Below are 25,067 nucleotides of genomic sequence, written 5' to 3'. Positions count from 1 at the left end.
GATGCAGAGAATCACAACTTACCTGACCAAAAACCTCCACAGGGAGCAGTGCCAGAGTAGGAAAACCTGAACTATAATTGACGAATTTCTGGAGGCTTCGTGTAGACGTATCTGAGAGGTAAAAACTCCAGGGGGACCCAGTCGTAGGGGGACCCCAAGCCTCTGTGAGTTTTATCTCCAGGGGCTCCACCAGTCCTCACAGTGAATATCAGAGAAAAATCCCCTCATGCAGGGAGAGAGGAAACGGAGCCATTTTGAAATATGCCAGAAGGGCGCCTGGGTGGCTCAGTCGTTAAGCGTCTGCCTTCGGCTCAGGTCATGATCCCAGGGTCCTGGGATCGAGTCCCACATCGGGCTCCCTGCTCAGTGGGAAGCCTGCTTCTCCCTCTCCCACTCCCCCTGCTTGTGTTCCTGCTCTCGCTGTCTCTCTGTCAAATAAATAAATAAAATCTTAAAAAAAAAAAAAAGAAAAAGAAATATGCCAGAGCATTTTGCTCTTTTTTTAAATTTTTTTATTATTTAAATTTTTTTATTAACATAATGTATTATTTGTTTCAGGGGTACAGGTCTGGGATTCAAAAAACATGGAACGCTTCACAAAGTTGCGTGTCATCCTTGCGCAGGGGTCATGCTAATCTTCTCCGTATCGTTCCAATTTTAGTATATGTGCTGCCGAAGCGAGCACGCATTTTGTTCTTCTTTACTAGGTTTGCCCTCAGGAGAAACTATTTTACCAGAGCCTAACCTGCTGGGGTTTTATCAGAGCATAACCTAACTGGGAAGGGAAATATCCAGCTCCAGCCCCCTGTAGCCATCCTGTCCCACCTAAAGGGAGAAAATAAATCAGAAGCATGGTGAAGTTCACTCATGTATGCCTATGTGTAAGTGAAATGGATGGCAGCAATGATACAAGGGATAGGAGGGAGGAATTAGGAATATTTTGTTATTACAAGGTACTTGCAGTACCCATGAAGAGGTAGAGTGTTATTTGAAAGTAGACTTGGATTAGTTGAAAATATGTATTGTAAACTCGAGGGCAACCACTAAAAAAAAGTAGAAAAAAAATGGCATGATGAAAAAGGAGAGAAAATGGATTCATATAAAATAGTTAAAATCACAAAAGGCAGAAAAGTGTGGAAGACAAAATAGAAACAAATGGAAAACGGTAAAAATATGGTAGATATTAATCCAAGTATATCAATGATCACCTTAAATGTCAATGGTCTAACTACACCAACTAAACAACAAAGATTATCAGAGTGGGTCAAAAAACAAGATCCAGCTATACATTATCTATAAGAAATGCACTTCAGACCGAGTCAACTTCAGAAACAAGGAAAGTTGTCAAGGATGGAGAAGGGCAAGAAAACATAATAACACTTAATGTGTATGAGCCTGACAACAGAGCATCAAACTATATGAGGCAAAAACAAATAGATCTGCAAGGAGAAAGAGATCAGTCTAATATTATATTTGGAGACTTTAACACCCTTCTATCAGAAATAGACAGGTCCAGCAGGCAGAGCATCAGTAAGGACATGATTGAACTCAACAGCACAATGAATAAACTGTATATAATTAACATCCATACACTACTCATCCAACAAGAGCAGATAACACATTCTTCTCAAACTCATGTAGAATATTCACCAAGATATATCATATTCTGGGCCATAAACCACACTTCAGCAAATTTAAAAGAATAGAAATCACGCAATGTCTACTCTCAGCCCATGATGGAACTGAACTAGAAATCAACAGAAAAACAGCTGGAGGGAAAAAAAGCTTTCAAGATGAAGCAACATACTTTTAAATAACACATGGGTCAAAGAAGAAATCTCAAGAGAGATTTTTAAATATTTTGAACTAAATGAAAATGAAAATACAACTTATCAAAATTTGTAGAATGCAGCAAAAGCATTGCTTAGAGAAAAATTTATAGTATCAAATTCAAATATTAGAAAAGAAGAAATATCTGCAGCACCTGAGTATCTCAGTTGGCTAAGCATCGGACTCTTTTTTTTTTTTTTTTAAGATTTTATTTATTTATTTGAGAGAGAGCGAGTACATGAGAGGGGGGAGGGTCAGAGGGAGAAGCAGACTCCCCGCCGAGCAGGGAGCCCGATGCGGGACTCGATCCAGGGACTCCAGGATCATGACCTGAGCCGAAGGCAGTCGCCCAACCACCTGAGCCACCCAGGCGCCCTAAGCATCGGACTCTTGACCTCAAGGTGGTGAGTTAAAGCCCCAAGCTGTAGGGCGCCTGGGTGGCTCAGTCGTTAAGCGTCTGCCTTAGGCTCAGGTCATGATCCCAGGGTCCTGGGATCGAGTCCCACATCGGGCTCCTTGCTCAGCAGGGAGTGTGGTTCTCCCTCTCCCTCTGCCCCTGCTTGTGTCTCCTCTCTCGCTGTGTCTCTCTCTGTCAAATAAATAAAATCTTAAAAAAAATAAAAAAATAAAAAATAAAGCCCCAAGCTGGGTTCCATGCTGGGCATGGAGTCTACTTAAAAAAAAAAAAAAAAAGAAGAAGAAGAAGGGGAAAGATCTAAAATCAATAATCTAAGCTTCCACCTTAGGAAACAAGAAAGAGAAGAGACATTTAAATCCAAATTAAGCAGAAGAAAATAAATAATACAAATCAGAGCTGAGGGGTGCCTGGGTGGCTCAGTCAGTTGAGTGACTGACTCTTGGTTTCAGCTCAGGTTCTGATCTCAGGGTCCTGAGGTCAAGCCCCACCTTGGGCTCAGGGGGTAGTGTGCTTGAGATTCTCTCTCTCCCTCTCCCTCTGCCCCTCCCCCCCAAATAAATAAGTAAATAAATAAATCTTAAAAAAAAGAATAAAAATCAGAGCTGAAATCAATGAAATTAAAAACAAGAAATCAATAGAGAAAATCAACAAAACCAAAAGTTGTGTTTTGTTTTGTTTTTTAATCAGTAAATCTCTAGGTAGGCTAACTAAAAAAAAAGAGAAGACACAGATGGCTAATATCAGAAATGAAAGAGAGGACATCACTACAGATCTCATGGGCATTGAAAGGATATACAGGAATATTATAAACAACTCCACAAATTTGATAAATGGATGAAATGAACTAATTCCTTGAAAGGATACAGTCTGCCAAAATTCACACAAGAAGAAATGGACAACCTGAATAGGCCTATCTCCATTAAAAAAATTGAATCAATAATTAATAACCTTTCAAAACAAGAAGTACTAGGCCCAGATGTGTTCACTGCTGATTTCTACCAAACATTTAAGGAAGAAATTATACCAATTCTCTACAATTTCTTCCAGAAGATAGAAGCAGAGGGGATACTTCCTAATGTATTCTGTGAAGCCAGAATTACCCTAATACCCAAATCAAAGATTATAAGAAAACCATAGATCAATATCTCTCATAAATATAGATGCAACAATCCTCAACAAAATATTAGCTAATTGAATTCCACACTGTATAAAAAGAATTATACACCACCATGACCTGAGCCGAAACCAAGAGTCGGATGCTCAACCAATTGAGCCAGCCAGGCGCCCGACCACTGCCTTTCAGTATCATACTGGAGGGGCGCTGGCTGGCTCAGTCGTTAAGCGTCTGCCTTCGGCTCAGGTCATGATCCCACGGTCCTGGAATCGAGCCCCGCATTGGGCTCCCTGCTCGGCGGGAAGCCTGCTTCTCCCTCTCCCACTCCCCCTGCTTGTGTTACTCTCTTGCTGTGTGTCTCTCTCTGTCAAATCAATAAATAAAATCTTAAAAAAACAAAAACAAACAAACAAAAAAACCACATCATACTGGAAATCCTAGCTAATATAATAAGAGAAGAGAAACAAAGGAAAAGGTACACAAATCGGGAAGGAAGAAATAAAACGTCTTCGTTTGCAGATGACATGATCATCCATGTAGAAAATCTGAAAGAACTAACAACAATAAAAAACCTCCTGTAACTAATAAATGATTATAACAAGTTTGTAGTACCAAGTTAATATACAAAAGTCAATCATTTTCCTATATACCAGCAATAAACAAGAGGAATTTAAAATTTAAAATGTATTATCATTTATATTAACACTCAAATAAAGTGAAATACTTAAATATAAATCTAACAAAATATGTATAAGAACATATGAGAAGAACTACAAAACTCTGAGAAAAGATATCAAAGAACTACCTAAATGGAGAGATTTCCACATTCATGGATAGGAAAGCTCAATATTGTTTTGGGTTTTTAAAAAAGATTTTATGTAGGTATGTATGTATTTATTTGAGAGAGAAGCAGAGAGACAGAGCACGAGTGGGGGAAGGGGCAGAAAGAGAGAGAGAGACAGACTCCCCACCGAGCGAGGAGCCCAACACAGGGCCCAATCCCAGGACCCTGAGATCACGACCTGAGCTAAAGTCAGACATTTAACTCACTGAGCCACCCAGGCGCCCCAGAGAGCTCAATATAGTTAAGATGTCATTCTTGCCATTTTGATGTGTAAATTCAAAGCAATCCCAATCAAAATCCCGTCAAGTTATTTTGTGGTTATTGACAAACTGGTTCCAAGGTTTATATGGAGAGGAAAAAGACCTAGAATAGCCAATACAGTATTGAAGGAGAAGAACGAAACTGGAAAGCTGATACTATTCGACTTCAAGACATACTATAAAGCTACAGTAATCAAGACAGTGTGGTATTGGCAAAAGAATAGACAAATAGATAAATGAAACATAATAGCCGAGAAATAGAGCCACATAAATATAGTCAACTGTCTGACAAAGGAGCAAAAGCAATACATTAGAGGAAAGATAGTCTTTTCAACAAATGGTGCTGGACATCCACATGCAAAAAAAAAATTAATTAATCTAATTACACCTTATATCTGTCACCAAAAAATTAACTCAAAGTGGATCATAGCTCTAAATGTAAATCACAAAAGTATAAAACTCCAGAAGATAAGATAAGAGAAAACCTAGATGACCTTGGAAGTGGTGATCATTTTTTAGATACAACACCAAAGGCATGAAAGACATAATTGATAAACTGCATTTTATTAAAAAAAAAAAAGTTCTGCTCTACAAAAGACAATGTCAAGAGAATGAGAAGACAAGCCATAGACTGGAAGAAAATATTTGCAAAAGATATATCTGATAACAGACTATTATTGAAAATACACAAAGAAGTCTTAAAAGTCAACAATAAGAAAACGCACAACCTGATCGATAAATGGGCAAAAGATCTGAACAGACATCTCACCAAAAGAGATCTGCAGAGAGCAACTAAGCATATGAAGATATTTGACATCATATGCCATTAAGGAATTGCAATAAAATAATGCGATATCACTACACATGTATTAGAATGGCTAAAATCCAAAAATATTGACAACACCATTTGGCAATATTATTAATGTCCAATATATTTATATTCTACGATACAGGAATTCCACTCCTAGAAATATACCCAGGAGGAATGAATGCATATATCCTCCAAAAGATATGCACAAGAATGTTTGAAGCAGCTCTTTTCTTAATAATAAAAAACTGGATACATCCCAAATGACCATGGAAAGTAGAAAGGATAAAGTGTGACGTATTCATACAATGGAATACTACATAGCGATGAAAATTAAGGAACCACAGCTACATGCAACATCACAAATTAATCTCTGATGTAACGTTGAATGAAAGAGGCTAGGTGTAAAGGAATTACATACATATGATTCCACATATATGAACTCCAGAAACAGGCTAAATTTATCTCTCTATGGCAATGGAGCTCAGAATACGGGTGACATTTGGAGGGGAATATTGACTTTGAATAAGTTTGCTAGATGCTAGAAACATTCCATACCTTGATCTGGGTGGCAGTTATATTATACACGTATAATGATATGCTATGTATACATGTATAAAAATCAAACAGTAAACTTATAATGTGGGCACTTTATTATCTGTAAAAAAGGGAAAAAATTTATCATTTTTTATTTTTTAGCTATAAAAAAAGAAAAAATAGGGGCGCCTGGGTGGCTCAGTTGGTTAAGCATCTGCCTTTGGCTCAAATCATGATCCCAGGGTCCTGAGGTCCTGAGATCAAGCCCCTAGTCAGGCTCCCTGCTCGGTGGGGAGTCTGCTTCTCCCTCTCCCTCTGCCCCTCCCCCCCGCTAGTGCACAAGCACTGTCTCTGCCTCTCTCAAATAAATAAAATCTTTAAGAGAAAAATAAAAAAGAAATAAGGGACAGCAGCTCGGAAAAAAAAGGAAGAATTCTTTATGTCATCATCTTGAATAAACATTAAAAAACAGAACATTTCCAATACACGTTAAAATACGTAACTTTGAAAATAATGTTCATCTGCATACCATCAAATAAATAAATAAATAAATAAATAAAACCGCTCCGCGTTCACTAGGAATTCAAGCACCACACTTGGGTTAATGCGTTCCAGGCACACTTAGGGGTCTGATGTGAGCTGGTGCTGGGATACCAGCAACCAGGGAAGGGCTGGGCCCAAGTGGAGAGTGTGTGGCTAGGATCATGCCTTGTCACCAGCCTGGGCTGGGCCTGTGGAATGCTGAGACTCTGCTTCAAGGTACACGACAGAAAACTGGAAGGGAGGGAGGGTAAATTGGGAGAGGGGGCAAAGAAAAAGGACCAAGGGCAGATTCCCCATGCTCTGGCCCATAGCCCAAGTCCTAGACTCCTGACCTCACCAGAGACGCAATAGATGTAAAACAAGGCAGTTGGTTTCCAAGTGGGAAGAGCGCCAGCCATGATTTTTGCTGCCCAAGGAATGAAAAATCAATAATAATCATTTTTATGATTCATGTTCATCCTGTTTTATTCCAGAGCACTTTACCGAAAGGCCCCTTGTCCCAGCCAAGAAGCTCAGGGCCAGCATCCAGGACACCTGGACTCCAGATCTCTGTGTGGAAGACTTGGAACTTTCTGGGGATCTAAGTTTCTCAATTGTGGCAAGTGACATTGTGGAGCATTCTACAGTTTATATACATCCTCTCAGTTGACCCTCCAACCCCTGGGAGGAAAGCAGAGAACACAGGACTGCTATTCTCATTCTATAGACAAGGAAACAGGATCAGATGAAGTTAAGAGACTTGATCAAACGCACACTGTTTAAAAAGGTGGGGAAGCTGAGAAGCTGGGAGCTGTGACTTCTGACTCCAAACCCTTTGCTCTTTCCCAGTCAAAATAAGAAAGTCAGTCCCTGCCTTCTCTAAGTACAGTCTGAGATGGATTGATCCTACGCAAAATGCCCTGGGTATGTTCCAAGGGCAGAGCTGGATTTGTGGAGGCTTAACTTGTACAATGGAGGGGGGTCTTTAACAAAAATAATACCAAACGATGAAATAAAATTAAGAACAGGGCATTGCACAGGGCCCGCAAATGAGGGGCCATTAGCTCAAGCATCATTAGCAACAAGGTAAATCGGCCTGTCCTACGCGCCCAGCCCTCTCAAAAATCCGGTCACACCAGATCTTGACCGGGGTTTCCTCCCTGTTTGTAAAACGTGGCAGATGTGGGCTGTGGAAGTCCTGGGAAAGGAATCCCATTTCTCCCAGGAGACGAGAGGAATTACAGCAGCAGCGAGGCCGTTGAGTGAGGATGGAAAAGGCCGTGTGCCAGGGCAGAGTCCAAAGGGGCTGGTGACCCAGCCGGCCGCGCTGTGGGCAGCACGCAGTGTGGGCAGCACGCAGTGTGGACGCGGGAGGCCGGCAGCCTGCGAGCCCCCGGCGCCCGGAGCAATGGCTGCCCGGGGAGCGACGGCCCAGACCGCAGGCGAGCCTGTGGGAAGCAGGCGCTCTTCAGTCTTCTGGCTGCCTGCGTTCCTGACAACCCTTCCTCCGAGGAGGGGAGGCAGAGACGGACGACCGCAGCCGTCGGCAGTGGGAGGGTGGATGGTGCTCCCCGCCCGGGCCTTTCGACCCGCGGTCCGCAGGGCGGTGGGGTGCGGGAGGCCTACGCGAAGGCTGCCCCGCGGCGGCTCGGGCGGCCAGGCCCGGGTGCCAGGCTCCCCTCGCGGCTCCCCGCCGCCGCCGCCGGGGGGAGAAGCGCGGGGGGAGCAACGCCCGCGGCCTGCTTTCCCAGGGCTGGCCGAGCCTTTTTGACAAGCTGATTGCATGGCGGGGATTGGCTGGTCCGGGCGTGACGCCGGTAACAACAAAGGTGGAGTTGGAAGAAATTAGATTAAAGGAGAGGGGAAAAAAAAAAAAAATTAAAGGGGGAGCTGGCTGGGGACAGGAGGCAGCGGCCGAGGGGGGCCATGCGCGAAGCGCGGTCTCCCGGCTCCCACTTCGCCCCGGAAGCCCCTTCGCGCAGACCCACCGGGATTAGGCTCTCCACCCCAGCCCCGGCCCAACTACCGAAACCGGGGGGGTCGGGATGGCTGCTGCTTCTTGAGAAATCCCCCTAACTCCCACCCTGACACCCCTTGCTACGGCCCAGGGGGAGAACTTTTTGCTCGGACACCTCGGATCCTAAACCCGGCGGAGGTGAGGGGCTTTGAGAACAACGAGAGGCTCGCTCTAAAACCCGGAAGGCCCTCGCGGGGAGCCGAGATCCGGCGAGGCGGGGTGCTCCCCCGGTTTTTCAATGTGTTGCAAATCTAAGAGCTTCTTTCTTGCCTTTTTTTTTTTGTAACACCCCCCTCCTTTATCCCCCACCCCCTCGCTTTGGCTTCAGGGTTGCAAAAGCAAAGAGCAATAAAAAAAAAAAAAAAAAAAAAAAAAACCGCGCACACACTCAGACACACACCAGTGGCGACAGGGGAGAGTTGGAAAGACGCAGGAGAGAAGCAGGAGGCAGGAGGCAGCGGGGAGGGAGCAATGGGAGCGGGAAGCAGGCAGGTTCCCTCGCAAATCCCCCTCCGGCCCCACGTCGCTTCGCCGGCCCCGGCAGGGGAGCAAGGAGCCGGGCTAGCAGATGGAGGAGTGGAGCTCGCTCTAGGCAGCGGGCTTGGCCGGAGAATGGAGGAGCCGCCAAGCGACCGGCTGATTGGAAGAGAAACGCAGAGCGATGGAGGCGGGGGTAGGAGGACGATTTCTCTGCGGGGACTGGCGGCGGCGTCTACGCCCGGGTCGGGCGCTGCAGAGCTTGGCTAGCTTTCAACCCGCGCTCGCCGGCTCCAGCCCCGCGCGCCCCCACCCCCAGCCCTCCCGGCGGCTCCGCAGGTGAGTGCGAGCTGGGGGCAAAAAACCCCAAAAGTCTCAACACGCCCGCCCTGCCCCCCCACCAAAAAAAAAGAAAGAAAAGCATTTTTTCTTTTTCTTTTTTTAATTTTCGTGCAGCCCCCATCGCGGTGGGAGGGAAGGGGGTGAGGCTGAGTGGCCCGGAGGAGGCGGAGGGGCCAGGCGAGGCCGGGGTGGCCCGGGAGGCGGCGGCGCCGAGGCGGCTCTGACGGGCGAGCGCTCGGAGCGGCGCTGCGCTGCGCCGAGGCGGGCGGGCGGGCGGGCGGAGCGGGGCGGGCGGAGCGCGGCGCGTGGGGCTCGCCATTAGCCGTCGCTCCGCTTCGCCATCTCGGGCTTTGTCTGGCGACTCGCTGCCCCGGCGTCGGCTGCGGCGGAGCTGCGGCTCCGCTCTTCGGCCCGCCGCACCCCTCGGTGCCCCTGGCCCGCGCTCCCATTCACACGCTCGGTAAGTGAGCCCGGGCTCCGCGGATTTCGGGGGAGAGGGGTTGCTGCGAGTGGCGGCGGCGCCGATCTCCATGCGCCCGGGCAGGCCTGGGGAGCCATGCCGGGCTGGATTGAACCGGCTCCCAGCGCGGGTCCTCCGCCGAAGCCCGTCGCTCCCTCGCCGTTTCGGGGTGTAAGGAGCAAAGGGGATTTTTTTTTTTTTTTTAATTTGCAGGGAGGGCATTTTGTACGGGTAATTTTTTTTTTTTTAAGTTTCGTGTGTGTTCCGTTCGGCAGCAAGGGGACCGCGAGGTAGGCGCCGAAGCCTGGCGCCGCGATGGGCGTGCGTGCGCCCCAAGCCGGTGGCCACGCTCCGGGGAAGAGGGTGGGCGCGGAGCGCCCGCTCCAGGAGGCGGGAGAGGGGAGCGAAGTGAGGACTGCCGTGAAGCCCGAATCTCAGCTGGGAGGACTTGGGGGAGAGCTCCGAAGCAGAGCTGCGGGCACCCCTCAGCCTCCCCGACCGCCGGGGGGCCCTCCGGGCACCCTCTCTGCGGCCGCGCCTCGCGCCCTCCCTCCCGCGCCGGCCAAGCTTGCTAGTTCCCCCGCGGGTCTGGCGAGGTCGCTCTCGGCGCCCGCCCGCCCGCCTCGGCTCCGAGCCCCGCCGCCATCCGGGCGGCTGCGTGTCTCCCTGCCCCGGCCCCCCCCCTCCCGGCGGCGGCGGCGGCGGCGGCGGCGGCAGCAGCAGCAGCAGCAACAGCCGCCGCCGCCGCCACCACCACCAGCACTACCACCACCACCCCCCTCCCCTCCTTCCTTCCCTCCGCCTCGGCCGCCCGGGTCCCCCCAGCTCCCGCCCCTCCTCCCAGCTGCCCCCCGCGGAGCCCGCCCGGGCAGGCTGTGGGAGGGAGCGGAGCCGGCGAGGCGGGCGGGCTGGCGCTCGCTCCCCGGGGGTCGGTGTGCGCTCTACGGGGAAGGACGCGCTCGCTGCCCCGCTTCTCCCGCCCCCCCTCCCGCTCCTCCTCCTCCCTTCTCCCTCCTCCTCCCCGCTCCGGCGGCGGAGGCTGCGGCGGCGGCGGGGGGTGTGCGAGCTGAGGCCGGGGCCGGCGGGCGGGCGGCGGGCGGGCTGCCTGCAGGCGGAGGGCGCTGTGCTTTGTGCTTTTCGCCGCGAGGAGCAGCAGGCAGCAGCAGCCACAGCCGCCGCCGCCACAGCAGCAGCCGCCGCCCCAGCGCCGCCGCCGCCGCCGCGCCCGGAGGAGGAGCCGCTGCCGCCGCGGGAGGGAGCTGCGGCTGTGCCCGGCCGAGCGGGGGAGGGCGCCGCCGCTCAGAGCCGGGGAGGGAGCCGCCGGAGCGGGAAGCCCGGAGGCCGCGCTGCGCCGGGTAACCGAGGCTGCTGAGGACGCGCGCCGGGGTCGGGGCCAGGCGGCGGGGAGCGAACCGCGGGTGCCGTAGACGCCGGGGGGGAACCCGGGACGCCCTCCAGGCAGGGGACTGGACGAAGGAGGATCAGGGCACTGGAGAGGACGCCGAGAGCCGGGGGAGGGGAGGGCAGGAAGCGAGGCCCGAGCCGAGCCCCGGCCGCGGGCACAGGAGCCCGCGCTTCTCCGAGCCGGCAGGCGCAGTTCTCGCTGGCCGCCGGAGGGGGCGGCGGGGCCGGTGAGCGCTGCGCCCCCGCCTCGCGGCCGCCGTCCTCCCGCCCTCTCCTTGGCTCGGCTCCCCGGAGGCCGGGGCGGGGGCGCCGGCGGGGCTGGGCCGCAAGCTCGGGGGAGGAGGCGGCGGTTCCCGCCGTGGTCGCGCCTCTGCGCTGGGCTCCTCCGTGCGCGTCGGGGTGGCTGGGCGGTGGCGGCGCCTCTGACCGGGGTGGGTGGCTCGGGGGCGGGGGGGCAGGCTAGGCCGCTTCTCTCCGGCTGCTCGCCCGCCCAGGCGGGCGGGGACGGCGTCGGGAGCCCGAGGGGGGGGGCGGCGGGAATCCGGATCCGGTCCCCGGGGGCGGTGCGGCCGCTGCACTCCCGGGCTGGCGGCGGCTGCGCTGCGTCCGGGTCCCCGCCGGGTTGCGGAGGCGGGGGGAACCGGCCGGGGGGAGGCGGGAGGAGGAGACTGCAGCGCGTGCCCGCTTCCGCGGCCGCGCGCGCCCTTTACCCGCCCTTCCTCCTCCCCCGCCCTCCAGCCTGGGGCCTCCCCGGGGCGGGCGCACAGAGGAGGAGGAGATTTTTTTTTTTTTTTTTTTGGCCGGGGTGGGGGAAGGAGGGCGGAGGGCGGGCGCTAGCTGCACGCGGGAGCCGGGAGCAGTCTCTCGCGTGGGCAGGGGAGGGCGCACGCGGTGGAGCCGGGCTGCAGGGGGGGGGGGTGGCGCACTCCCACACCCACCGACCCATTAGGTCTCCTGGGGTCTTGGCAGGGTCTCCGCGAGAGGTGGGCTTGTGCCCCCCTCCCCTTTGGGGGAGGGAGGAATAGAAAGTCCCTCAGCTCGCATCCCGCCTGAGTGGGGACTGGTGTTTCTCGTTAAGGGTAAGGTGGTTTCACCGCGGGTTGCCCGGCCAGCACGACCGAGGAGGTGGCTGGAGGAGGCGGCTGGACGGCTGAAGAATGAACGGAGAAGCCGACTGCCCCACAGACCTGGAAATGGCCGCCCCCAAAGGCCAAGGTAGGAGCTCTTGAACTTATGTGCTCTTTTCCCACATGGCTGGCTGCAGGGCCCACTCCCCTTCCAAAGGGGTCGTCTGCATTCTCTGAATTGAGATGAGGGGGGACATCTTCAGTTTTAGGAGTCGAGTTTGGCCAAACCCAAGTTATTTGGCCTTGAGGCTATGAACCGTATTTTTCACGCTCCATTCTTCGGTTAGAGCGGGAGAAGGAGGCCTGTGCCAGCCTTCTTTCTGGGGTCCCCAGGCAGGCCAGAGTGTGTCCTGTCCTCACCCAGTGTCCTGGAATGGGAGGAGAGATGAGGAATGCGGGGGAAAGGGGACAAGAAAGGGATTGGGAAGGCTTTTCAGGTGTTTTATTGTTATTCAGAGGACAAGGTTCTTGGTCAGGCAGGTGGAGAGAGAGGGTATTTTGGTGGTTTGAGACTCCAAGCCAGAAGGAGGTCCATAACCAGACCCTACCCCATCCAGTGGGGATCCTGTGTGTATGAGGGCAGGGGGTAGGATGAAGCTGAGCATCTGGCCATGACTGGGGGACACTGGGAGGAGAGAGGATTATTGGCCCATGTGACACACCGTGTGGAAGCCCTGACCCAGGTTATCAGATGCAGATGCAAATGAAGAGCCCTTTTGACTCCTAGCCCTGGATGTCTGTTCTCCCTGCTTACCTTCCAGGGTCGCTACCCTCCAGAGAGGCCTACTGGAGCTGTATTTCAGTGGCCGGAAATAGCTGGTTCAGACCCCTTTTTTGGCCTCCATGGGGAGTTGGACCCAGAAGACAACTCAGAATTCTGGGGGTTCTCCCTGGAGCCAGGGCCGTGACAGCCTTTGCCCACCTGTCTGTCTTGCCTCCCAGCTGTCCTGTATGGTTCTTCCATTTCCATTCCATTTTTCTTACTTGCCCCAAATTACTCACATCTCTGACGTTAGTTTACGGTTGTGCAGGAGAGAACCGTCTGCACGGGTTCTTACTTCCCACACTCCATCCTCAGTCCTTGCACATCTATGGGATCCACCTAGAGCTTAAACTAGGCAACACATTTAGATGTGTTGTGCCTCCCTGCTTCTCTCCCCTCTCCCAGTAAGTTCGCTGCTGGCCCACCAGGCCCCAAATCACCGCAGCCTCATTTCTTTCTCTTCCCCACAATAAATAGTAGCCTGAGGCAGTGTGGCATGTTAGAAATGATCATGGTTTTGAAGTAAGCCAGACCTGACTTCAAGTCTGGCTTTCTAGGTATGATGCTGTCTGGACTGGAATTCCTGTTCTAATCCATATGGTCACAGTTTTCCCTTATGACTAGATCATGTCTTGTCTTTGCCTTCAGATCGGAGGTAACCAGGGATTTGGGATGCTCTGGGAAAGAAGGATTGAGCACTTAAGGACTGGGGAACAGATGAGGGGAAAGCATGAGCTGGGCATGATTGCTTTTCTTACCCCTCCCCAGACCGCTGGTCTCAGGAAGACATGCTGACTTTGCTGGAATGTATGAAGAACAATCTTCCATCCAATGACAGCTCCAAGTTCAAAACCACCGAGTCACATATGGACTGGGAAAAAGTAGCATTTAAAGACTTTTCTGGAGACATGTGCAAGCTCAAATGGGTGGAGATTTCTAATGAGGTAACTGAATACCCCCCCCCTTTCCTGACACATCTACACGAACCCCTGCCTCAACCTTCCTGGTGGGGGAGAGGAAACAGAAGTCTATAAACAGGAAGGAAAGAGACCAGGCGAGGTGCTCATGTGGTCGCCCTTGTGCATTTGGGAGGTGGCACGGTTGACAGCGCCGGCCTAGAGTTCTCAGTTCTGCCACTTTCTAGCTGTGTGGCCTTGAATACTTACCGTCTTGGAGCTTCTGTCGCCTGAGCTGTTCTGGGGATTGAATGAGGTGCTGGCATGGACAACACGTCGAGGTCAGGTGGTCACCTTGTTGCTGTCCTTTGGTGTGTGTGGACTGCCTGGTCCTCTGCCGGAGGCACGGGCCAGCGCCTCGGTGTCAGGGGCTGAGTGGTGGCTGTTGGCCTCTGCCCTTCCCCCTTTGATAAATTCAGTCTAGTGGAAAATAGAGGAGACCCGTTGGAAAAGGGGGGTATGCTCTGGGGTGGTGTTTCCCTTTCCGAACTTCCCCTTGCACTCACCTCCTTTCTTCCTCCAGGTGAGGAAGTTCCGAACATTGACAGAATTGATCCTTGATGCTCAGGAACATGTTAAAAATCCTTACAAAGGCAAAAAACTCAAGGTGAGTTTCCAGGAGGAGGAGCATGACATGTAGGAGAGGAATGGGCCAAAGAACGGATACTGTCTGACTTTCACCATGTCCTTGACCCTCCTTCCAGAAACACCCGGACTTCCCAAAGAAGCCCCTGACCCCTTATTTCCGCTTTTTCATGGAGAAGCGGGCCAAGTACGCGAAGCTCCACCCTGAGATGAGCAACCTGGACCTGACCAAGATTCTGTCCAAGAAATACAAGGAGCTGCCGGAGAAGAAGAAGGTGGGGGGAGGGGGGTGAAACGGGGAGGAGGGAAAAGGCAGGGAGCAGCTGGTGCAGTGTAGGTCAACTGTGGGGGAAGGCTTAGAGGGACTTGGCATCGGGGGGTGGTCAGCAGAGCAGAGTGTAGGGCCTCGGGCAGCCACACTCGATCTCCTCCCGGTCCCACACATGGTCAGGTACAGGGACTGTCGAAGGCGTAACGTGGACTGCGGCAGGTGCTCAGTCCAGCCTTTGACCCCACAGACAGTCCACAGTTTCTGTCACACAGCTCGGCTTCTGTCCTCACGTGCTCTGTCAGGCTGGCCCAGCGGTTCATCCTCTGACGTTTCCCACTGTGGTCTCATCTGATGCACGCAGTATCCCCATACAGGGAACCCCTGGAGAAGGGGTTATTCTGATTGTGTGGGCACAGAACTGAGGCTCAGGAGGGACTCGTGTCCTGGGTCCCCCCACTAGTGACAGCGGAGCAGGACCCGGGGGCGCTTCTCGCTGCCACATCCACACGTGAAGTGGGCTTCCTTCCTCCACGCACACGTTCGCCCGAGGATGCCCCGTGTCCCTTGTGGCCTCCTGCTGTCCCGGGCCGTCAGAGATCATTGACCTTGGGCAGAGGTTACCCCAGTCTCCCAGGCAGGGTTGGACCCAGTCCCGCACGGTGAGGTCAAATGGACCCTCCCTGGGGTTTGCAGCCAGGCCCTGAGCGAGATGGGGGTGGGGTGGGGAGATGGACAGCAAGGGTGCCGGGCTGCGAGGCGGAGCCACGGAGAGGGGTCAGTGAGGGGCAGCGGGAGAGAGAAGCGGGCACACTGGGGGAAGAAGAGACCGAGCTGCACGTAGCCAGCTCTCAGGAGGCGGCACTGGCCGCCGCCCCACGCGTAGCCCTCCGTCTTCCCGGTCCGTGCACTCTGGCTGCAGGCTCACGTGCCCCCTTGGTTCTGCACCCGAAAAGGAGCCAGCTTGGCGGGGTGAAGCCAGCTGTCTCCACTGCCGCCCAGGCCCAGCCGGGGTAGGAAGTGGCGGAGTTCTCCTTGGCCCCTCTGACGGGGAGGGCGCAGAGCAGACCGTACACACGACACCCAGACACTCAGGGTGTGGGAGGCAGAGGCCGAGGGTCCCAGGACCAGGGAGGGCTAAGACACCACGCGGTAGAGCGGACAGGGTGCTGGCCTGGGCGACCCAAGACTTGGGCCCGTTCTCGTGACTACCCCTGAATTGCTGTGTGTGTGACCTGCGGTAAGTTCCTTCGTTTCTCTGGACCTGGTCTTTATCTGAGGTGCGGAGGGTAAGCCCGACCCTGTGCGTGACTTCTTGTTCTGTGTGAGGAGGACTGAGACTGGGGCAGAGTGGACTGGGCTCTGTTCCCCGTTTTCTGCAGGAACCACAGGGGAAAGTGAGGCTGTCTCTTCCTGTGCCTGGTGCCTCTTCTGGGAGAGGCAGGGGTTGAGCTCAGTTGCTGTGAGCCCCTGGACCCTTCCAAGGCTGACTCTTGTGACTCAGGGGGAAAGGGAGAAAGGAGAGCTGGACGTTGAGTGGTAGCCAGTAGAAGAGGAGAGGAAAGGGACCGGTGGGAAAGGAAGGGTGAGGAATGGAGAGGCAGAAACAAAACAGGGAAGTAGTTGGGTGATGGCGGGAGGGGAGGCCAGCCCTGCAGAAGGAGGTGGAGGAGAATGAAGAGAAGCCAAGGCAGAGGAGAGCCAGTGGGGTGGGGGAGGGAGGGCTGGAGGAGCCTGCCAGCTAGGAGCCGGGAAGAAGGTGACAGGAAGGGGTTCAGAATGGGGAAGGCATGTGAAGGATAGCCAGGGGACCGGAGGTACCACTCAGTGGATCGGGAAGAAAATCCAAATTCAGGAGACCAGTCTGTTAGAGTGTCGTTTACATTGCAAGAATTCACTCTGGGTGCCTTCAACACCGTCTTCCCTCAGGCCTTGAAAGCAGGACTCAGCCTGCCCCCTGGCCCTGTGGGCCACCTTGGAGGCAGCAGACCAATGCCGGCTGCCACAGACATGGGAGGAGGGAATGATAGGGGCAAGGCCTACACCACCTCCTGACTCATCATGGGGAGTTCTGCGGTGTTGGGGAAACTGGGAGAGGTAGGGTTGGTAGGGTCAGGGGGAGTCCCAGCCCTGTCACTGCTCACTGGGACTGGGTGAGGCCGGGTCCCACTTCTGGGACTCTCCCTCTCAACAGGAGGGACTAGGATGTAGAATGTGTTCTGGGAGACCCCAGTAGCTCCCACTGTTTGGTTCTAAGCCAACAGTCTGGGCTACGGTTGAGTCTCCCCAGCCCACTGGAAGGCAGGCCACCATCCCCTGCCAGCTCGCGCCACCCTCGGTTTGTCCACATCACCGCTGGGAGGCAAAATAGCAAGGACTCAGTGGCTTTTATAGCTCAGGCTTTGGGTCGTGGATGACCCCATCCCCTCCTCCCCCAGATGAAATATATTCAGGACTTCCAGAGAGAGAAACAGGAGTTCGAGCGAAACCTGGCCCGGTTCAGGTAAGGCAGTGGAGCCCAGAGGAGGGTCACAGGGCACTGGGTGTGGCAGGATAGGGTAACCCCGACCAGAGCCTCGGGCTTGCCATCTGTGAGGCATGGAAGACGGATGGGTCACGTGTAGACCCTAGTGGGTCATGCTCAAGGGCAGGGACAGGCAGGTAGCCACTGTCCCACTCGGCCCCAGTTGATAGGCCGCCGAGCCTCGGTGGGTGGGGCAGCTAGCTGGGGTCTCCCTGGCAGGACCCCCCAGCACCCGCTGACTGTCGCTCCCCACGCCCTGGCTAGGGAGGATCACCCTGACCTAATCCAGAATGCCAAGAAGTCGGACATCCCCGAGAAGCCCAAAACCCCCCAGCAGCTGTGGTACACCCACGAGAAGAAGGTGTACCTCAAAGTGCGGCCCGACGTGAGTGTCCGGCCGGGGGGGACGGGGAGGGTGCGTGGTGGTGGCCAGGGGGGAGCCGCGCCAGGTCGGCCGGGCACGGTGCAGGGGAGCAGGAGAGGAGGCCCCTCCCCAGGGCTGGGCTGCATGGACAGGGCCTGGGCCAGCTGGCGTGTGAGTGCGTGCGTGTGTGCGTGCGTGCGTGAGCCTGTCCCCTTGCACCTAGGCGGGACCCCCGCCTCTCCACTTTTCCCCTCCTGGCCTGTGGGGGACACTCATGTGACCTCCTGTGGCCTGAGGGGGCGGGGGCCTCTGTGCCCCCCTCCCCCCGCCCCTCTCCCTGCCCCTGGCTGCCTGTGTGTGTCTGACGGCTTTTGGTTTGCAGGCCACTACGAAGGAGGTGAAGGACTCCCTGGGGAAGCAGTGGTCTCAGCTCTCGGACAAAAAGAGGCTGAAATGGATTCATAAGGCCCTGGAGCAGCGGAAGGAGTACGAGGTTAGGCTTCCGCTGCGCTCCTCCCCATCCGGCTCTTCAAGAGCCTCTGCCCTCTGACTCTGGCCTCCGCACTCTGCGGGAGGCAGTCACTCCCTGTCCCTCCATTGAGGGAGGGGCCTTCTGGGCCCCTCACCTCTGCCCCTACCTTCCCTGCCCCCCCCCCATGAGATCTCAGGCTAGGGCAGGGCAGGGCGCCATATCTCGTGTGACGTAGCAGACACACGGCCACCCCCCAGCTTTTGCTCCCTGCCTCCCCTCCCCAGCGGCTCTCCCCCCCCCACCCTGGCCCCGGCTAACCCCACACCCCGTTGCCCTCCATTCCCCCACCTCACTCTGCAGGAGATTATGCGTGACTATATCCAGAAGCACCCTGAGCTGAACATCAGTGAGGAGGGCATCACCAAGTCCACCCTCACCAAGGCCGAACGCCAGCTCAAGGACAAGTTTGATGGGCGACCCACCAAGCCACCTCCGTGAGCGCTGCCCTGGGGTGGGGGTGGGGGGTGAGGGGGCCAGTGAGCATCTGGGGAGCTCGGCCAGGCTCTGAAGCCGAGGAAGCCAGCTGCCCTGGTCCCTCGGGGAGGCCGCTCAGGGAGGACACGTCTCCTTCCCTGCCGGTCCTGACAGGAACAGCTACTCGCTCTACTGCGCCGAGCTGATGGCCAATATGAAGGACGTGCCCAGCACCGAGCGCATGGTCCTGTGCAGTCAGCAGTGGAAGCTGCTCTCCCAGAAGGAGAAGGATGCCTACCACAAGAAGTGTGACCAGGTGAGCTGTGCTGAGGAGGACTTCCGGAGACGCGTAGGCCTGGCCTTGGGAGTTGAAGCAGGAGATCTGACCCCGGCTAGGGTCAGTCGGTTACTGGGCAAACGGATGTCGGGCCCCTGCTCCAAACTCGGTGTGCTGGGTCTAGCACCTGGGCTGCTCAAGGCGGATGGCCTCAGGCCTCGTGTCTACGGCCCGTAGAGGGAGTCGAGGCCCTGTCCAGGCTGTGCACATCTTGTAGAGGGTGATTGTGCCTTGAGAACCAGCGGGTCCGCCCCCAGACTGACCCTGACTCCCCCCCTTTTTCCAGAAAAAGAAAGACTATGAGGTGGAACTGCTCCGTTTCCTAGAGGTGAGTGTTCCTGTAGGTGGGGCATCGGGCAGACACGGGCCTTGGGATTAAGGCCCTTGGGACCCCCTGGGAGCAAGCTGGCCCCCAGGCGCACAGCCCCATGCCACCTCTTGTCTCCGGACCAGAGCCTGCCTGAGGAGGAACAGCAGCGGGTCCTCGGGGAGGAGAAGATGTTAAGCATCAACAAGAAGCAAGCCACCAGCCCAGCCTCCAAGAAGCCCTCGCAGGAAGGGAGCAAGGTGCGCAGCGGGCACAACTGACTGGGGGTGGGGGGGGAGGTGGGGCTCCCCGCCAACACCCCCAGGACCCAGACCTTCTTTGTCCACCTACAGGGCGGCTCCGAGAAGCCCAAGCGGCCAGTGTCAGCCATGTTCATCTTCTCTGAAGAGAAGCGGCGGCAGCTGCAAGAGGAGCGGCCCGAGCTCTCGGAGAGCGAGCTGACCCGGCTTCTGGCCCGCATGTGGAACGACTTGTCGGAAAAGAAGAAGGTCAGGCTCCCTCGGCCCACAGGGGCTCAGGGCCGGTCCCGGCCGCTCCTCCCCCAGGGGCTAGCTGCACTTCCTCAGCCTTGGCCTGTGTGAGCCACACGTCTGCCTGGGCTCAGATGCTGAGCCTGGGAGCTCCGCAAGCCGGAAGGCAGGAAGCTGTTAGCCAAGGGCCCGGGCTCCCCAGGGAGCAGAGCCGGTTGGCGCGCTGAGCCCCAGGCTGGAGACATCTGCACCAGCCCACGCCTCTGAGCCTCTGAGCCTCTGAGCCTCTGAGCCTCTGAGCCTCTGAGCCTCTGAGCCGCCCCGCCCTGGCCAGGGCGGTGGGGGGAGCCTTGCAGTGCTGGACGGGGAGCGCGCGCCCCCTGGGGGCGGCCGGAAGGCTGACGCCCCTGCCATCCCTCCGCAGGCCAAGTACAAGGCCCGGGAGGCGGCGCTGAAGGCCCAGTCGGAGAGGAAGCCGGGCGGGGACCGTGAGGAACGGGGCAAGCTGCCGGAGTCACCCAAGAGAGCTGAGGAGATCTGGCAGCAGAGCGTCATCGGGGACTACCTGGCCCGCTTCAAGGTGGCAGGGGGCCCGAAAGGGGTTGTTCCGCAGCCTGCCCACGCAGGCCGCCTCCAGCCCCAGGTGACCCCTCCCATAGCTGACACCCCTGTTTGTCTCCAGAATGACCGGGTGAAGGCCTTGAAAGCCATGGAGATGACCTGGAACAACATGGAGAAGAAGGAGAAACTGATGTGGATTAAGAAGGCAGCCGAAGACCAAAAGCGATACGAGGTGGGAAGAAGGGCTCTGCTGGCCTGCTCGGTGGGCTCGGGGGAGCCGGCCGCCTCCCTGCGCTTCAGCGGCCGGAGCACCCTTTCCTCGGTGGGTGGGCCGTGGAGCCAGGAGCCCCAGCCTTGGTTGTGTGACCCTGAGCAAACGTCCCACCTTCCCGCTCAGAACCTCAGTCACATGTCCGTAGATGGGGGCGGTGGTACGTGTCCCGTGAGTGTAGTTGTGATAGCACTTGGGATGGGCGGCGCCTGCCCCAGGTGTGAGCTCCCCGGCTCTGCCTCGGTTTCTAAGGCACTGATGGCCTGGGGCGGGAGGCAGAAGTACTTCCCGGTGGGGGAGTGCAGCGAGCGTGACCCTCCCGGGTGTCCCCGCAGAGAGAGCTGAGTGAGATGCGGGCGCCCCCCGCTGCTGCAAACTCGTCCAAGAAGATGAAGTTCCAAGGAGAACCGAAGAAGCCTCCCATGTGAGTCAGAGGGCCGGAACCCACCCTGGCCGTGGGGAGGGTCACGGCCGGAGGGTTGCTGGGTCGGCGTCTTAACCCTCCCTGCGCCGCCCCACCTCGTAGGAACGGTTACCAGAAGTTCTCCCAGGAACTGCTGTCCAACGGGGAGCTGAACCACCTGCCGCTGAAAGAGCGCATGGTGGAGATCGGTAGTCGCTGGCAGCGTATCTCCCAGAGCCAGAAGGAGCACTACAAAAAACTGGCGGAGGAACAGCAGAAGCAGTACAAAGTACACCTGGACCTCTGGGTCAAGGTGAGAGGGCTGGGGACCCTTGGAAGAAGGAGGCATCGTCTGGCTGGTCTGCATTCATGATTTCATTCAGCGTCCGAGCAGGCCTATAGGGTAATGATTGCTGTCAGAGAAACCGAGGTTCAGAGAGGTTAAGTAATCTACCGAAGGTCACGCAGCTAGTAAGTAGAATAATCCAGATCAGACTGCCTTTTCCTATCTCCAGCTGGGACCGGCTCCCCTTCTGCACCCTGAGTGAGCAATCAGATCTGTAACATGGGGAGGGTCCCTATGTGTTCCCCAGCTATCCAGGCAGGTTAACCAGGGGCCCTGGGAGATAGCAGGGTGTAAGTGTCCAGAGATTTGGGGAGCCCCAGGCCCCCTCATCTGTGGCTCCAGGCTTGCGGGGTGGGAGTGTTGATACCAGGGTGTGGTGATGGTTGTGGGGGCTTCTCTGAGCTGAGGAAGGAGTAACTCTGGAGCCTCCGCTTGGGCAGAACAACAGGAGGGACACGAAAACCAGTAGTCCTAGGGCGGGGTAGCCCAGAAAAGGGTTCGGGGCATCTCGAGAAGTAGTATTGGAGCTGTGTTCTCGGATCCTGGGGGGGCTGTCTACAGAGACCCAAGGTATGGGGAGAGCAGCAGGGGCAGAATGGGGTCGTGGTATGTGAGGGCTTAGCCTGCTGCCTGGCGCTTGGTCACCTGCAGATTGGGTGGCGTTCCAACCTTTACCTCCCCCTCTGTGTCCCACAGAGTCTGTCTCCCCAGGACCGGGCAGCATATAAAGAGTACATCTCCAATGTGAGTCTGGGAGCAGGGCGGCGCCAGGGAAAGGGAGGGTTTGGGGGGGGCCGATGTCTGGAACTCAAGGCCGCTCCCTTTGTCTGTATCCCCATCCTTTCCCCCAGAAACGTAAGAGCATGACCAAGCTGCGAGGCCCAAACCCCAAGTCCAGCCGGACTGCCTTGCAGTCCAAGTCGGTAAGGAGCTCCTCCCAGACGGGGTAGGGTGGGGGGATCCTCCGTGCCTGGAGGGGTGTGGCCGAGACCACTGATGTGCCTCCGCCCCTCCCAGGAGTCTGAGGAGGATGATGAAGAGGACGAGGAGGATGAGGACGAGGATGAAGAGGAGGAGGACGAGGAGAACGGGGACTCCTCTGAGGATGGCGGGGACTCCTCCGAGTCGAGCAGCGAGGACGAGAGCGAGGACGGAGATGAGGTCAGGCGGCAGGGCGGGGCGGTGGGGGGAAGGCGGGGGGGGGGGGGGCTTGCCAGGACTGCCACCTGGTGACCGCGTTCCTTGCCCCCCCCCAGAACGAGGAGGATGACGAGGACGAGGATGACGACGAGGAGGACGATGAGGATGAGGACAACGAGTCTGAGGGCAGCAGCTCTAGCTCCTCTTCCTCGGGGGACTCCTCGGACTCTGATTCCAACTGAGGCTCAGTCCCACCCAGGGCTCCCCTCCCCAGCTGACCACCTTTGTTTCTCCCCCATGTTCTGTCCCCTGCCCCCTGGCCTCCCCCACTTTCTTTTTCTTTTTCTTTTCTTTTCTTTTTTTTTTTTTAATCCGGCGGGGGAGGGGCTGGAGGAGCCCAGGCCAGGACTCTGCAGCCTCAGAGACACCAGCCCTGGGGGGCCCTCCAGGGAGCGCAACCATCAGACTGAGCCACCACTGGACCGGCCCGGCCCAGCCCTCTTCTGCACTTGCGGTTCCGTCATGGACAATGGACCTGGGAGTGGGGTGGGGGGGTCCCAGAGAGTTCGGTGAGGCCCTCCACGTCTGCCGCCCGACCCATGGGAGGGTGGAAGCTTGGGGAAGACCCCTCCCTTCCCAGAGGGGCTTGCCGACTGGACCCCTACATTGGAACTGGAGGCAGGGAACGTGGGGGGAGGAGGGCAGGAGCCTCAGAGAAAACGGGCGCTGCCCCGTAGCCCTCTCCCCTGCCCTCTGCAGGAAGGAGCTGCCTGGACCCACTCGCGGGGGGAGGGGGCAGAAGTGTTTTTTATATATGTGTATATATTTTTTTTTTTAAGCTCTGAGCTGTCAACGAGACGTTTCCTACCGATCTCGGCTGCCGTCTCTGTTGTCATTTCTGGGAGAGGGAGGGTTTAGGGGGTAGGTTTGGGACTTTTTTAAAACGGTCTTGATGCGAATGGAAAAGTGTGTGCGCGTGTGTCGCCTGTACATAGCATGGATGCACCTGTGGATGTGTGCATAGGCGTGTGTGTGTGTGCGTGCGCGCGTGTGTAAGAGAAGGGGGAGCCCACCTCAGTCTGTGAATCTGGTGAATGGGTTGGTGAGGGCCAGGGAGACATTGATTCTGGTGGGAACAGGCTGGGGCAGCCCCTTTCTCCACATTCTCTGCTTTGCCTAATCTCTGATTCAGTTGGGGGGGGGGTACTGAAACCACTCTAACTTTCCTGTAGCTGCTTCCCTCGAGGGCCACGTGACTCTGAGCCCGCTGCTCTCCAGCGGGGCATGGGGAGGGGGCCAGACTGGGTGAACCTAAGAGCATTTATTTAGTGGGAAAGGCCTTCCCAGTTCACCCGAGAGGTTGCCTGGCCACCTTAGGCTCAGAAACTGGGCTTCGAGAAATATATTGGAAGCTCTTAACATACACCCCCTCCTGCCTTTCCCTAAAACCTCCAGAACCCCCTACCCCCATTCCCTTTGATTTCTCAGGTCTGCTCCCTTCCCCACCCCTCCAAACCCCCCAGCTGGGGAAGGGGTCTGCAAAGGCTGCTTTTGCAGCTGTCCCTCTAACCCTTCCTGGCCATCTCGAAATTTCTGGTACCCTAATTCCTTGGACCCTTAATAAGCCAAGCCACCTTATCTCTGTGGATTGAAATTTTTACTTTTTGATTAAATTTTGGCGCTTTTTTCCCCCCTTACAATCATGTCAATGACCTATTTAGTTGGGGCTTTGTGCTTTTCCGCCTTCTCCCTCTGAATGAAAGCCAAGGGGTGGAGGAAGAGTGGGAATCCACCCAGGGGGTGGGATGGGAAAGGTGGGTCCCACTCCCAAAGGAAAGCAGACAATCTGCTTTGCCTTGGACGTGGTGCTGGGGGTGGGGGAATTAGGGGAGGATACTCCCCACTCCCACTCCCCTTCCTTTGTCCTGACCCTGATATAGGGGTTCATAGGTTCTATTTCTTCCCAAGAGCCCCTGCAAAGAACCCCATTTTCCTGTTTGAATGCCCCTATACTGTTGTGTTTTAGTGGAATGTGTTTTCATTTAAAAACAACTTTGAATGGGGCACTTTTTTTTTTCCCCGTTTTAAAAATCGAAAATTCTTACAGTACGAACAGGGCTGTGGGGATGGGGGTGTTGGTGCTGTAAGAGGTCACTCTGAGTGCATTTTGGCACTGGGATGGGATGGTTGGAGTGGGAGGACCCCCCCCCACTCTCTCCCCTTTTTTTCTAATATTTAAGGAGTGTTTTTGTAGGTTTCAGCAACAACCACAACTTGAATTTGTATCATGGGAGGTGGGAGGGAATGTCTTAGAGGTGTCTGCCTAAGCTTAAGGCCAACTGTAGAAGTTTTGTTTTCCCTCTTTTTGTACAATAAAGTGAAAAACAAAGGTTTGACTTGCTGTCTGCTCACTGGAATCAATGAAGGGCGGGGTGCGGGGGAGATGCACCAAGTTCAGTGGGGAAAGACTCTCGAAGCCAGCTTGTTTGCCCCTTCTCTCTAGAACCATCTTTCTCTTCCTAAAGATTCCATAGGCAGCCTACCTTCACATTTTTCTGTGCTATTATTGCACTTCCGTTTCAGTTCACCTTGGGTTGTCAGACCACTAAAGACAGAATTTGGGGAACAGATACATTATTTTCTCC

The 25,067-nt window shown here is 55.4% G+C and overlaps 1 protein-coding gene and 1 non-coding gene across 6 annotated transcripts; one reads left to right on the top strand and one right to left on the bottom strand.

Moving 5' to 3' along the window:
* Nucleotides 1-578: 578 nt before the first annotated feature.
* Nucleotides 579-685, bottom strand: LOC118522332 (U6 spliceosomal RNA). The gene has a single exon (XR_004910574.1). It is a non-coding gene; the product is annotated as a U6 spliceosomal RNA (small nuclear RNA).
* Nucleotides 686-8,212: 7,527 nt separating this feature from the next.
* On the top strand, nucleotides 8,213-24,815 carry UBTF (upstream binding transcription factor). Of its 5 annotated transcripts, none has more exons than XM_036071257.2 (21): nucleotides 8,213-9,166; nucleotides 12,112-12,248; nucleotides 13,692-13,867; nucleotides 14,403-14,486; nucleotides 14,584-14,739; nucleotides 17,171-17,235; nucleotides 17,521-17,641; nucleotides 18,003-18,113; nucleotides 18,453-18,586; nucleotides 18,741-18,882; nucleotides 19,190-19,231; nucleotides 19,357-19,470; nucleotides 19,564-19,719; nucleotides 20,126-20,281; nucleotides 20,384-20,494; nucleotides 20,869-20,957; nucleotides 21,060-21,249; nucleotides 21,979-22,026; nucleotides 22,134-22,205; nucleotides 22,300-22,443; nucleotides 22,539-24,815. In XM_036071257.2, the coding sequence occupies exons 2-21, from the start codon at nucleotides 12,191-12,193 to the stop codon at nucleotides 22,662-22,664; spliced, it is 2,295 nt and encodes a 764-aa protein (XP_035927150.1). In that variant the 5' UTR covers nucleotides 8,213-9,166; nucleotides 12,112-12,190; the 3' UTR covers nucleotides 22,665-24,815. The 5 variants fall into 5 exon arrangements, with proteins under 5 accessions (XP_035927150.1, XP_035927147.1, XP_035927146.1 ...); XM_036071254.2 differs by lacking the exon at nucleotides 8,213-9,166 and adding an exon at nucleotides 9,474-9,629; XM_036071253.2 differs by lacking the exon at nucleotides 8,213-9,166 and adding an exon at nucleotides 10,855-10,984.
* Nucleotides 24,816-25,067: the final 252 nt, after the last annotated feature.

This window comes from Halichoerus grypus, chromosome 2 (assembly GCF_964656455.1).
Source record: "Halichoerus grypus chromosome 2, mHalGry1.hap1.1, whole genome shotgun sequence".
In the NCBI taxonomy this organism is placed as follows: Eukaryota; Metazoa; Chordata; class Mammalia; order Carnivora; family Phocidae; genus Halichoerus; species Halichoerus grypus.
This window is presented reverse-complemented; position numbering and strand designations above follow the sequence as displayed.

What these genes read in the sequence shown, in the direction of transcription:
- UBTF (XM_036071257.2), top strand. Translation starts at nt 12,191, where the DNA reads ATGAACGGAGAAGCCGACTGCCCCACAGACCTGGAAATGGCCGCCCCC. An exon ending in GGGTGGAGATTTCTAATGAG is followed by an intron (nt 13,868 to 14,402) that starts GTAACTGAATAC and finishes TTCTTCCTCCAG; the next exon opens with GTGAGGAAGTTCCGAACATT. An exon ending in AGAGCGAGGACGGAGATGAG is followed by an intron (nt 22,444 to 22,538) that starts GTCAGGCGGCAG and finishes GCCCCCCCCCAG; the next exon opens with AACGAGGAGGATGACGAGGA.